At 36.8% G+C, this 13,113-nt stretch overlaps 1 protein-coding gene across 1 annotated transcript in view; it reads right to left on the reverse strand.

The window, feature by feature from the left end:
• The window catches only part of SMAD4 (SMAD family member 4), a 52,978-nt gene that overhangs the window by 13,058 nt on the left and 26,807 nt on the right, over nucleotides 1–13,113 (reverse strand). The window contains 1 exon segment of the mRNA XM_006158395.3: nucleotides 1,899–2,082. Coding sequence (XP_006158457.1) covers nucleotides 1,899–2,082 — 184 coding nt within the window.

Here is a 13,113-nt window from a genome sequence, read left to right on the forward strand (position 1 = left end):
ATATATATATATATGTATATATATACATATATATGTACACATATACATACATATACATATATATGTATATATACATATATACATACATATATATATATACATATATACATATATATGTATATATACATATACATACATATACATATATATATGTCATGCTTATCACGTGTCAGGAGCATTTAACATGATTTAACCCTTACAACTTAATGAGGTAGGTACTATTATTCCCATTTTTTTAGATAAGGAAACTAAGGCTTATAGCCTATCCAAATTGATAGCCACCAGCAACACATGGTTATTGAAATTAATTAAAATTAAATTTAAAAACTCAGCTCATCAACAGTAATTTTTGTTGTTGTTTTGTTTATCTTTGCTATAGGGTTCATGTATTTCCCAGAAAGAAAGGGATAAATCACCCCCCAAAGGGGATGGACAGGTTACAATCCCTTCTCTATTCTCCTCTCAGGATTTTGGGCACACATGTACACATGCCTAGCATGATTTTCCAGCAGGCATGATTATCAAGCCGCCAGGTCCAGGACTTAAGCCACTCAGTCAGTTGTGTGGGACGCAGCCACTTTAACCTTCATACTACCTACCAGCCCAATAAGCTGTATTTTAAGTGTTCAACAGCTAGATGTGACCAGTGTACTGGAAAGCACAGATATAAATAATTTTCTTCATCACAGAAAACTCTATTAGCCAGAATTACTTACTGTCTGAGTATAAATAATTTGGTACAGTCCCAAAGCAAGTGATACAGAGTCAACCTTATATGTTTATCTACACACATGTCCTTAAAGAGTTGAGACTGGGGCTGGCAGGTGGCATGGTTAGGGGTGCTGGACTCATACATGGCTGACCACAGTTTGAGTCCCGGACCTGGCAGCTTGCTTTCTCACTTTCCCTCTCTCTCTGTCCCTCTCTGGTCAAATTAAGGTAGGTAAAAAAATAAATAAAGTTAAATAAAATAATTCTTTAAAAAAAAAGAATTGAGATCATCCAATAACTAAAATTGTGTGTTTGCCTGTAATACTCATCTTCAGTATTTCCATTTAATTATATAAACTTTTAATTGACACAAAAAATAAAAGTTTATCATGATTTACTTAATCATCTGCATTTTACTACAAATTTTTCAACAATATAAATAAACGTCTGTTCTCATTTTACATAGGTATGTAGAAATAATACATGATCTGAGAAAATTAAAATTAGTTTTCAAACTAAATTCCAAAAGGTCTAGTTATTATTCCAAAGACAGAAACCTCATTAACTTAAAGAAGGCCATCCTTGGGACCAGCAGTTAGTGTAATGGCTATGTTGCTGGACTCCCACGTAGTTGACCACGGTTCAAGTCCCGGACCCGGTGGCTTAAACTCACACCGGGCACGTGTGCATGCGTGCCCAGGATCCCAAGAGGAGAATGGAGGAGAAGGGATTGTGGCATGGCCAACCCCCCCGGGGGGTGATTTCTCGCTTCTGTCTCTCCATCTGTCTGGCGAGCGCACACGCCCTATAGCAAAAACCTCTTAAAAAAAAAAAAAAGGCCATCCTTTATTATTTTATACTAAATAAGCACCTACAGTTTGAAATTTTGAAAGATGTTTTTTAACTGTCAAGAACTGTGGAGTATGAGCAAAATTTTTTAATATTTAAAGTAAATGTGGAGAAATATAAAATTAAATTAATTTTTTAAAAGAAATTGAAATAAAGTAATTAAAAATAAAAGAAAATACACAGAAACATTAAAAAAACAAATTCTGAATTTTCAAGATGACCTTCATTCTTTTATATTTAAAAATTCATATAATATACATGGGAAGACAGAGCCTCAAATAAAAGACAATATACTGTGTTCAGTTTTCAAAATAACTATCTAAGCATACATTCAATACCTTGCTCTCTCAATGGCTTCTGTCCTGTGGACATTGGAGAGTTGACCCAAGCAAAAACGATCTCCTCCAGAAGGGTCCACGTATCCATCAACAGTAACAATAGGGCAGCTTGAAGGAACCTTAAATGTCTCTCCTACCTGAACATCCATTTCAAAGTAAGCAATGGAACACCAATACTCAGGAGCTATGGGAAATAAACAGAGGGAGCATTCAATCATGTGAGAAAGATATAAAGGTTTCACTTTCATTCCACGAGATCTTTTTTTTTTTCTAAAAGAGTAAAGGGAAGAGAGAAGGACATGAAAACCATCCTAAAGAACTGGATTAAGATCATACAAAACATTACAAAGTAGGAATTTCCATGTCTTCTATTTACCAGCTCAGTATCTAGCACAGTTCTTGAAACTTTTTTTTTTTTTTGGAGAGATGTTTGCTATAGGGCAAGTGTGCTCGCCAGAGAGAGATGGAAAGCGAGAAATCACCCCCCAGAGGGGATGGCATTGCCACAATCCCTTCTCCGCCATTCTTCTCTCAGGATCTTGGGCACACACGCACACGCGCCCAGTGTTAATTTAAGCCACCAGGTCCGGGACTCGAACCATGGTCAACTATATGGGAGTCTAGCAACATAGCCATTACGCCAACTGCTGGTCCCTTGAAACCCATTTTTTAAGTGTTTTTTGAAAAGTCATTTTTAAAATCTAATACTAGGTTCTTACTGCAAAATATCAAATCAACTGAGAATTTAAAAAAACATAAGTAATCAGAATCTAAAATAACTTATTTCACCATGATGTTTCTTTGTTAATTTTTTTAAATGTTTTTTTAGGTTTTTGCCATAGGGCACATGTGCTTGCCAGAGAGAGAGAGAGAGACAATGAGAGGAAAAGTGAGAAATCACCCCCCAGGAGAATGGCCACACTATAGTCCCTTCTCCTCCATCTTTCTGGGATTCTGGGCACACACACACAAGTGCCTGGCATGATTTCCAAGCCACCAGGTCCAGGACTCGAACCGCAATTGCTCATGTGAGAGTCCAGTGCCTTAACCACCATGCTACCTGCTGGCCTCACGATGGTTTCATTTGACTGCACATATTTCCTAGGTAGGCTGAACTTTAATTTTTTAAAAAAATACGATGACCATAAAACATATTCCAGAGAAGTGTTCTTGAATCATATCAATCCACGGCTCCCTAATTGAGAAGAAAGTGCATAATAAGCAAGACAACCATCCCAGCTCTGACAAGGTTAATTACACTGTAACTAAGCAGCTGTTGGACACAGGGACTCTCAATTGTCTCTTGAGTGAATGGTCATTTGTCCTATTTGTTTATATATGCACCATAGCAAGAGATATTTATAATGAACTCAGATCACGTTCATTATTACAACTGTGAAGATGTATGTAATGTGTTCATTTGTATAATACAAATTATTTTAAATAATTTTAAATGACTTGGGAAAAAGGAGGTACAACGTGCTTTGGTTTGTAAATACAATCAGTACATCTAGTTCTTCTTTGAATATGATTATTTTATCAAGTCCACATGCATAAATGTTACGTAGTTTTCCTTTTTAAACTCACTTAACAAGCATCTACAATAATGCAGATATCATTCTCGGTACTGCGTATCTACCTATAGTCCCTATTCTCACAGAGGTACAGGGACAGACAAAAAAGCAAATGAATGAGAACATCAGATAATAATAAACACTGTGCGGGAAATAAAACTGAGTATGGAACAGAAGATGACTGGGGATATTTCGGACTGGACGATGGGAATCATTCTGTTGGAAAGGGTGAAGCCTAAAACCTTCTATCTATGTGAAGACCATGACAGAACATTTCAGAGAGGAAAGTAAAAGTAGAGTCCTTAGAGTGGAAAAGAGCTTGACATATTTAAGAAGAAAAAAGGCCAGAGTTATTATTACAGAATGAAAGGAACAGTGTATTTTGTCTACAGATTTACCTGCATCTCAACATGTTATTTATGAACTTTGAACCAGAACTTGAAGCAATGAAGCTTTCAATAATCTGAAAAGGTACACAGAATGATCACACACTCCCCTAAAAAATCCTAAAATAGTGTATAACTGATGTTTAAAAATTTGTTAAATTATAAATGTATGTTACTACTTTTCAAAATGCTGTTAAGCAACCAAGTACTTTCTAATGATGAACTAACAAAACAGACCCACATGAAGATTGGGTGACTCAAACACTTCAAAATTCAAATGTTTTGCCATATATATTTCATCAACTCATCACAAATACAAAAAAAAAAATTTAGGAGGGTTTTGCAATGGGGGTGTGCACTTGCCAGAAAGAGATAGGGACAGAGATAGAGACAGTGAGAGAGAAAGTGAGAAATCATCCCCTAGAGAGGAATGGCCCTATCATAATCCCTTCTCCACTCCTTCTGGGATCTTGGGGACACATGCACACATGCCCAACATGATTTTCAAGGCTTCCTGGCAGGGACATGGGTCAGCTGTGTGGAAATCCAGCGAGGTAACCACTGTGCCATCTGCTGCCCCCCCCCACACACACAAAAACTGTTTAATACATTTGATTATAATTAGAACATAGAAACTAGTGATATACTAAGTATCTTCTTAAAAAGCAAGTTTTGAACTATTTATAAAGTTATTTTCTATGGTAAAATTCTTTATTGAAGAGACATCACATGCTATGGAAAAGAAGCTTCAAACAAATTGATAGATATGCTACAATTAAAATTAAAATTAGATATAAAGAGATTGTCTTAAAAAAGATAAGAAATACCCAATGTTTTGGCAGCAAAAAAAAGTAAGGGGACTTAAAAGGATCTGCTAAAGATCCTGACAGACTATGGGCTGGCCAGATGGCCTGCTTGTTAAGGTGGCTGGATCCCACATGGCTGACTCCATGGTCCAGTTTCAGCTCTGGCTGCTTGAGAAACACACCAAGAGCATGTGTCCCAAAGTCCTGAGAGGAGAATGGAAGAGAAAGGATTGCAGCATGGTCATCCTCTCGGGGGGGGGGGGGGGGGTGATTTCTCACTTTCCCCCTCTCTCTCTGTCTCTGTATGTTGGCACATACACCCTATAGTAAACTTATTTAAAAAAAAAAAAAAGGAACCTGATAGATTAAAGAATTGGAGGAAAAAGGATTGTGGCATGATCAAGCCTGTGGCGAGTTGATGCCTGTGGCGAGTTGCTTCCCTCTCACTTTATGCCTCCTTTGGCATTAAAAAAGTTAAAGCATGGAATCGTCACATATATATTTTACCCATGTGACACCTTTAATACAGAGATAATTATTTTCACTTTCTACAACTTATATTACCTTTTGTAGTTCCTAAAACAGTTAAGTAACAATCTTCAGAAATAATTTATGAAAATAATTTCACAAATTTTATTCACATAAAACCATCAGGGACATATGCAGTTTTTTTTTTTTAACAACAGAAATCCATTTTTATTCATTTACGTTTCATTAGTTTAAATCCTTGAGGGGTACAGCATCACACGGATTCTGTGTCCAATGGCCTTAGCAGGAAGGTTGCTTTGGAATTTGGCTCGAACCATGCCACTGTTTCCATGGGCATGGGTAACATTTCCCCAGATTACTCTGGTTTTGTTTGGTTTGCCACCAGGAGTCACTGTGTTGTTTTTTGCTTTGTACACATAAGTACATCTCTTGCCTAAATAGAATTCCGTTTCATCTTGTGCATAAACACCTTCAATTTTAAAAAGAGCTGTGTGCTTCCTTTGGTTCCTGAGACCCCGCTTATAGCCAGCAAAAATGGCCTTGGACCACAGCCCTCCAGACATAGTTGCCTTTTAGAAGTCCTGTTTCCAGCAGGCCTCCACAGGCTCCAAGATGGCGGAAAGAGCCATATACATAGTTCTTATTTAAATAGAACTCAAGTCTGTGAGAGACTATTTTAGCATTTCTTTTTTTTTGGAGAGGTATTTGCCATAGGTCGCATGCACTCGCCAGAAAGACAGAGAGACTGAGAGACAGAAAGTGAAAAGTCACTCCCCAGGGGGGATGGCCACACTGCAATCCCTTCTCCTCCATTTTCCTCTCCGGATCTTGGGCACGCACGCACATGCATCCAACATGAATTTAAGCCACCGGGTCCAGGACTCGAGCTGCAGTCGACTACATGGGAGTCTAGTTACATAGCCATTACGTCAACTGCTGGTCCCTATTTTAACATTTCTTTTTTTTTTTTTTGGAGAGGTTTTCACTATAGGGCGCATGCGCTCGCCAGACAGAGAGACATAGAGACAGAAAGCGAGAAATCAGCCCCCAGGGGGGATGGTCACACCACAATCCCTTCTCCTCCATTCTCCTCTCGGGATCGTGGGCACGCATGCACACATGCCCGGTGTGAGTTTTAAGCCACCGGGTCCGGGATGCGAACCACGGTCAACTATGTGGGAGTCCAGCGACATAGCCATTACACTAACTGTTGGTTCCCTATTTTAGCATTTCTTAATCAGACCACAAAGGGCTGCATTAACTATATGCCTATATTTGGCTTTTTGGGTTTTTTTCTATTCATTCATTAAACAAAGACATTAGACATACAAACTTGTAACTATAATTTAGTATGGATTAGAAAGTATGAGGTAGCAGGGAACAAGAGATTAGGAAAGGCTTCCCAATAGTGGTATGCTTAGGCTGGATCTTAAATGCTTACCATATTTAGAAGAGTCAGAGTGTGCAGTCCCCAGCGTTCGAGATGCCCCCAAATATCCTTGCTTCCTATTATTCACATCCTTGGGTAGCCCCCTCTCACAAAATTTGGGATCTCATAGAATGATATGACTTCTGAGGCTATGTCTTAAAACACCAGGGCTCTTAATTTTTTTTTTTTTTTTTTTTAATGTTTGTTTATTTTGCCACAGGGTACATGTACTTGCCAGAGAAGGAGACAATGAGAGGGAAAGTCAGACATCACCTGCCAGGGGGGATGGCCATGCCACAATCCCTTTTCTTCCATTCTCCTCCTGGGATTTTGTACACACACACACACACGTACCCTGTGTGATTGTCTTACTCCCAATCAGTAACTTGTTAGCTCTCATGCTGTGAAGACACTCAAGCAGCTTTATAGAGAAAGCCACATGGAAGAAAAATGGAGCATCTAACATTACCACCAACACACCAGGTATCTCAGTAACCCCCAGTGAATTCTCTAGTCCCTCAAAAGCCTTCAGACAATGCCAACGCTGGTTGACAGCTTTACCTCATGAAACCTGAGCCAGAACCAATCAGCTAAGCCACTTCTAGATCACTACACACAGAAACTGAGCAATATAACAAACTGCTATTGTTATTTTACCTTGCTAAGTTTTGTGGTAATTTGTGGCAGAGCAACAGACAACTAATATAGAATGCAAGATACATCAGGCAAAGGGGCCCTCTATGCTTTTCTATATATAGATGCTGTTCTCTGCCTGATGTACCTTGCCTTCTGTATATCAGAGCAACACAACACTCTGCAATGCTATATGGAAGACTGGAATTTGATTCCCAAGTCAACCTATACACACCAGACCAGGCATATCCATGTGCACCCATGATCCTGGCTAAAGGAATATCGCAACATAAGACCCCAGTGAGGATGCCTGTCTTTGTCTCTCATGAATGACATTTATTAAAATTAAAAAAAAGGAAAGAAAATAGGGGGAAGATACACTTAGTAAGTTTATTAGCTCAGGAGGGTTAAAGCATGAGAGATGAGGCATAGAGAATTACACAAGGACTAGCACTAGAGACTTCTCTTCCTGGTGAAGGAATTCAGTCTTTATTCTATGACTATGCAATGAGTAGGGGAATTAAAGTAAATTCTTTTTTTTTTTTCTTTTCTGAGAGATTTTTACTATAGGAAGTGTGCCCTCACTGTAGACACAGAGACAGAGAGAAAGTGAGAAATTATGCGCCACCGCCCCCCTCCCGCCAGGGATGGCCACACCACAATCCTTTCTCTTCCATTCTCTTCTTGGGATTTGGGGCATGCAACACACATGCACAAGCCTCTGAATCTGGGACTTGCACCACAATTGAGCATGTAGGAGTCCAGGGCTTAACCGCTACACCACCTGCCAGCCCCTGAAGTAAATTCTTAAGCAGATAAATAACATAATTAGATTCAAATTTTAAAAGAAATACTGAATAGCCAGTAGTGATTAATTGGTGGGGAGGAGCGTACTCACCTCCTGTTTGGAGGACTAGAACTCTAATAGTCAGATCAGTTAGAATATGCTCATAACAGTACATGAGGAGAAATGAAGATGAACAGTTATAAAGTAATACTTCTCAGAGGTCTATTATATCCACAAAGATCGTGAGTTCTAACCAGCTGACTTCAATAAAGGTGTATATGGGGACCAGCAGTTAGCGTAATGGCTATGTCGGCTATGTCGCTGAACTCCCCTGTAGTCGATCGCAGTTGGAGTCCCATGCCCGGTGGCTTAAACTCACGCCAGGTATGTGTGCGTGCGTGCCCAAGATCCCGAGAGAATGGAGGAGAAGGGATTGTGGCGTGACCATCTCCCCTGGGGGGTGATTTCTCGCTTTCTGTCTCTCTGTCTCTGTCTTTCACACATGCCCTACAGCAAAAATCTCTCAAAAAAAAAAAAAAAAGGTGTATATGCAGAGCTAATCCCCTTCTATAGCTACCTGGACAGAGATTTTCAGGCTCTTCCTTGCCATTAAGTCACTTCCTTTTTCTACTCAAAGACAGAAGCTTTAATGCAGGTTGCTTCAAATGCATATACTCAAGGAGTTAATGCTATTCCCAACCACCAGCACTGTTAGACCTAAACATCAGTGCTCAAATGAGAAAAAAAAGAAGGAAATTGACCAAGAAGTCAAAGGTGATTACTGAATCTAAGACCAAATGACAGTTGCATGCTAACGCTCTTACCCCACCTCACTACTCCATCCAGAGTAGGTCTTTTTTAAGAGCCCTGATTACCCTCACTCCTGCAGACTACCTTCCATGAAGCTATACAGGGGGCTGCAAAAATTCTCATTGTTCAAACTCTAGCGTCTCCCCTTTTAAGAAGGTTCTGTGGGCTGGCAGGTGGCAGGGTTACTAGGGTACTAGACTCCCACATAGACAACTACAATTCGGGTCCTGGACGTGATGGCTTGCTTTCTCACTACCTCCCACCCCACTCCCCTTCTGTCTCTCTCTGGTCAAATTTAAAAATAAAAGCAATAATAATAATAATAATAATAATTCTTTTTACAAAAAAGAAAAAGGAGGTTTTGTTTCCACACACACAAACTAAGATTCTGATATAATGATTCCTTTTATATAATTGCCAAAACAAGTAAAAACAAAGTAAACTAGATAGTTTAGGGATGCAACTGTCACTTTAAAAAAGCAAAAATAAGATATCCATAAAAAGGCAAGATAATGGTTATGTCTGGAGAGAAGGCAGGCAAATATTTTGACTGAGGTTGGAGGGTTTCTGGGGTGCTTCAATTTTCAAGTTTTCAATCCTGGGTACTGTTCACACAGATGGTGTCAGCTTTACTATTTATTAGACTGTATACTTGTATTATGTACTATTATGTATATTACATTTCTTTAAAAAGTAAGTTTATAACAAGGCAAGATCTCTTGACCCACAGAATAATGTTTAAGATCACATCAAATACACAATGTAAAACACATGGAAAATTTATTTAAAGTGAACATGTATAGTTTTAGAAGTTTCTAGCTCTTTAGCATCACTTTTTCCTAACTGCAACAAATATGATTTTCCCCCTAAATCAGTCAAAAGTTTACTAAATTATCACATCTATCATCCATCCAGTGAACATGGTAAAACTGATTCTTACACTCTAATATCGTCACTGTAAAACAATTTGGCATTTTGATCCAGAAATCTTATAAATCAAACTAAAATATGAGAAAAATTATAAGCACAAAGATCTTCTCCCTTAATTATTTTAAACAGCTCAAAGAAAAATTAGAACCAGTATAAATGATCAATAACAGACTATTATTCACACAAATAAAATTGTGTATATCTATTTGGGAGCTACAAATTACCCTTTAAATTAATCATTGTGAGCACTGTGGTTACTTATTTTTTAATTTGCCAGAGGGATATATGCTCACCAGAGAGAGGCAAAGATAGAGAGGGAAAATAGGAAAGTAAGCCAATGTGGAATGGTCACATTGCAATCCCTTTTTCGTTTCTCTCTTTTTGGGATTTTGGGCATGCATACACATGTGCCCACCTGGTATGTTTTTCAACCACCTGGTATGTTTTTCAAGTCACTGGATCCAAGACTTGAACTGTAGTTGGCCATATGGGGTCCAGCTCACATAATTACAAGGCTACGGGTTGGCCCAGCAGTTAAAACAGCTGGATCCCATGTGACTGACGCCAAAATTCAAGTCCTGGACCTGGCAGCCAGAAAAATACGCGAGGTACAAGTATACATGTGCCCAAAATCCCAACAGGATGGAGAAATGGCAAAGAAATTGTGATGTGGCCATTCCTCACGGGGAGGGCTTTCTCTTTCTCTCTCCCCTTCTGGCAAGAGTACACATGGCTTCTGTCAAAATTATTTTAAAAATCTTTATTGGGAATTTATACCAAAATATTTACATAGCTAACAATTATATGGAATCTGCCTCAAAATAATACAGAAGGGAGAGAGAGGGTAAGGGTATGAATGAAACAAGACTGCCTATTAGGTGACAATAGTTTCAAGTGATAAGTGCAATGGAATAATGTCTACACTATTCTAGCATGTTTGAAATTCTTTGTAATAATTTTTTTATTGGGAGGAACTATATGATAATGAAAAAATTAAGATGAGTTGAAATAACAAATTTTCATCTTTTTAAGCTAAGAAAAACAGATATGAAGGGAGAAAAAATTCAAATTCCTATGTTTGTCTTTAAAGAACTTTTGGTATTTTTTTATTTCCCAGCTTTCCTGTTTTATTACTCCTACAGTTTAAAAAGTTATATACAAACTTTGAATTAAATAAAGCTATTCAGTTATTTGCTTCTTTGAGCACAGTTTAATCAAATTATTTCTAAATTCCAGCTAACCAGAGAGTCTCAAACTGATCTTATGAGACAGATACAGTGAGGACCAGCAGGTGGCATGATGGTAAAGGCGCTGGACTCCTGTATGGCTGACCAAGGTTCAAGTCCTGGACCTAGTGGCTTGCTTTCTCATTCTCTTTCTCTCTCTGTGGTCAAACTGAAGAACAACAATAAATAAATAAAATTAAATAAAAGAAAATGGCATCACTGTATTTTTTTTAAAAAAAGATAGATAATGTGAACTATTTCTCTTTTCATTGTCTTAAAAGTCTATCCTGGCTTTTTAAGCTATAGTTTTACAGCTGCTCTATTTTGAAACCTAGTTTTATTATGCTGAATATGTAAACATTTACATATTCAGTACTGAAGCCAGTACTTCCATACTTCAGATTTTAGCTGAAAACACAGTTCTTGTCTTTTCTTTCAAACAGTTAAGACAAATCAAATATAGATAGTCTATGTGTGACTATACTGGCTACTTTTAAACTGTTGACTAACTTATGTCATGATGAGTATTTATACTTATCTGAATAGCTAAGTTACCTTGTAATTAAATTGTACCTGTATATATGTGTCAATTACCATAAAGAACATTTAAATATAAGTAATCAAGTCTGAAATACACTTACCAGGATGATTGGAAATGGGAGGCTGGAATGCAAGCTCATTGTGAACTGGCCCTAAAGAAAAGACAATAAAAATCCCATTTTTATTTATTAAAAGTTTTCTAATACTAAACTTTTAATAAGCCTTATTTAAATATAACTATCAAACCTTAGGAATTCTTTAGATTAAATTTATGCAATGCATAGGGATGTAAAAGCTTACATTACCTACTTGCTTATTAATAATTATTATAATAAGCAAATGATCTTGAATTACTTTTTGAAAATTTAATAGCTAATATCTTAGTGCTGTGTGCCAAGTGCTATTGAGTATTTTAGTTTTCTATACAATATTTAATGAATATTATAAATTATTCATGTAACATGAAATACAGTATAATTTATACTGCAATGTATAACAATATAAATTGCTATACCTATTCTAAAAACAACCACTATGTTTGGTTAATGGAATAGTAGGTAACATAACTGAAAACTTACTAGAATTAAGACCCTGTGCTAAACTTCTCCCATGAATTATTACATTTACTTCTTACAATACTACTTGAGATAGATACTATTAATACTACTATTATTCTTGAGACTTAATGATATTAAGTAACTTGCCAGTGATCAAACAGCCTATTAAGGATCCAAATCTAGTACCCTTAACCACTATGCTAGCCCAGGAAGTCATTAAAAATTATATTCTTTTAAGATATGGAAAAATAGTAACATAACTGGAAAAAATCATGATACAAAAACATATACATAGTATAATCCCCCCATTTATATATACCTATTTATATGACTGGAAGGAAAAAGATAAAATATTTGTGGTATGTTATCTCTGGGTAGTAAAATTCTGGGTAATTTTAATTTTCTTATTTATATTTTTCTGTTTTTCCAAATTCTCTTTGGTACTTAATCTTATAATAAGAGGAAAAAATTACAAATCTTATATGTGTGTTTGTGTGTATATCTATATCTATCTATCTATCTATATATATATCTATATCTATATCTATATATATAAATAAAATATTTAAATTCTTGATTTTATGAAGCCAAATGAACAATGTTCCTATTCTGCATGAAACTACAGGCTATCTATAGGGTATCCCTCCCAATCATGCCTGAACAGAGTATCAACAGATACGACATCTGAGTTTCTATAGTACACTGAATACCATGGGAGAGGGAAACCTTGAGATCTGAGCACTCAAAGGTTTTCAATCCACTATGGATGGATACATAAGATACATATGAGATCTAAGAACATACAGAAAGCAAACAAACAAATGGATGGAAATCAATGTGGTGTTAATGAAATATTAGCAACAAAGAAATAAATGTATTTAGTAAATATCACTCCTCCAAAACAAAGGTATGATAACATAACTACGAAAAATAAATAATACTGTTTACAAAAAGTATTGACAAGCACTGACTATTTAACAAATCTGAACTGTAGGATGAACAAAAGATGCAAAATCTTTAAAAAAAAAAAAAAAAAAAAAAAAAAAGA

Source organism: Tupaia chinensis, unplaced genomic scaffold (assembly GCF_000334495.1).
Source record: "Tupaia chinensis unplaced genomic scaffold, TupChi_1.0 Scaffold000594_1, whole genome shotgun sequence".
Taxonomy (NCBI): Eukaryota; Metazoa; Chordata; class Mammalia; order Scandentia; family Tupaiidae; genus Tupaia; species Tupaia belangeri.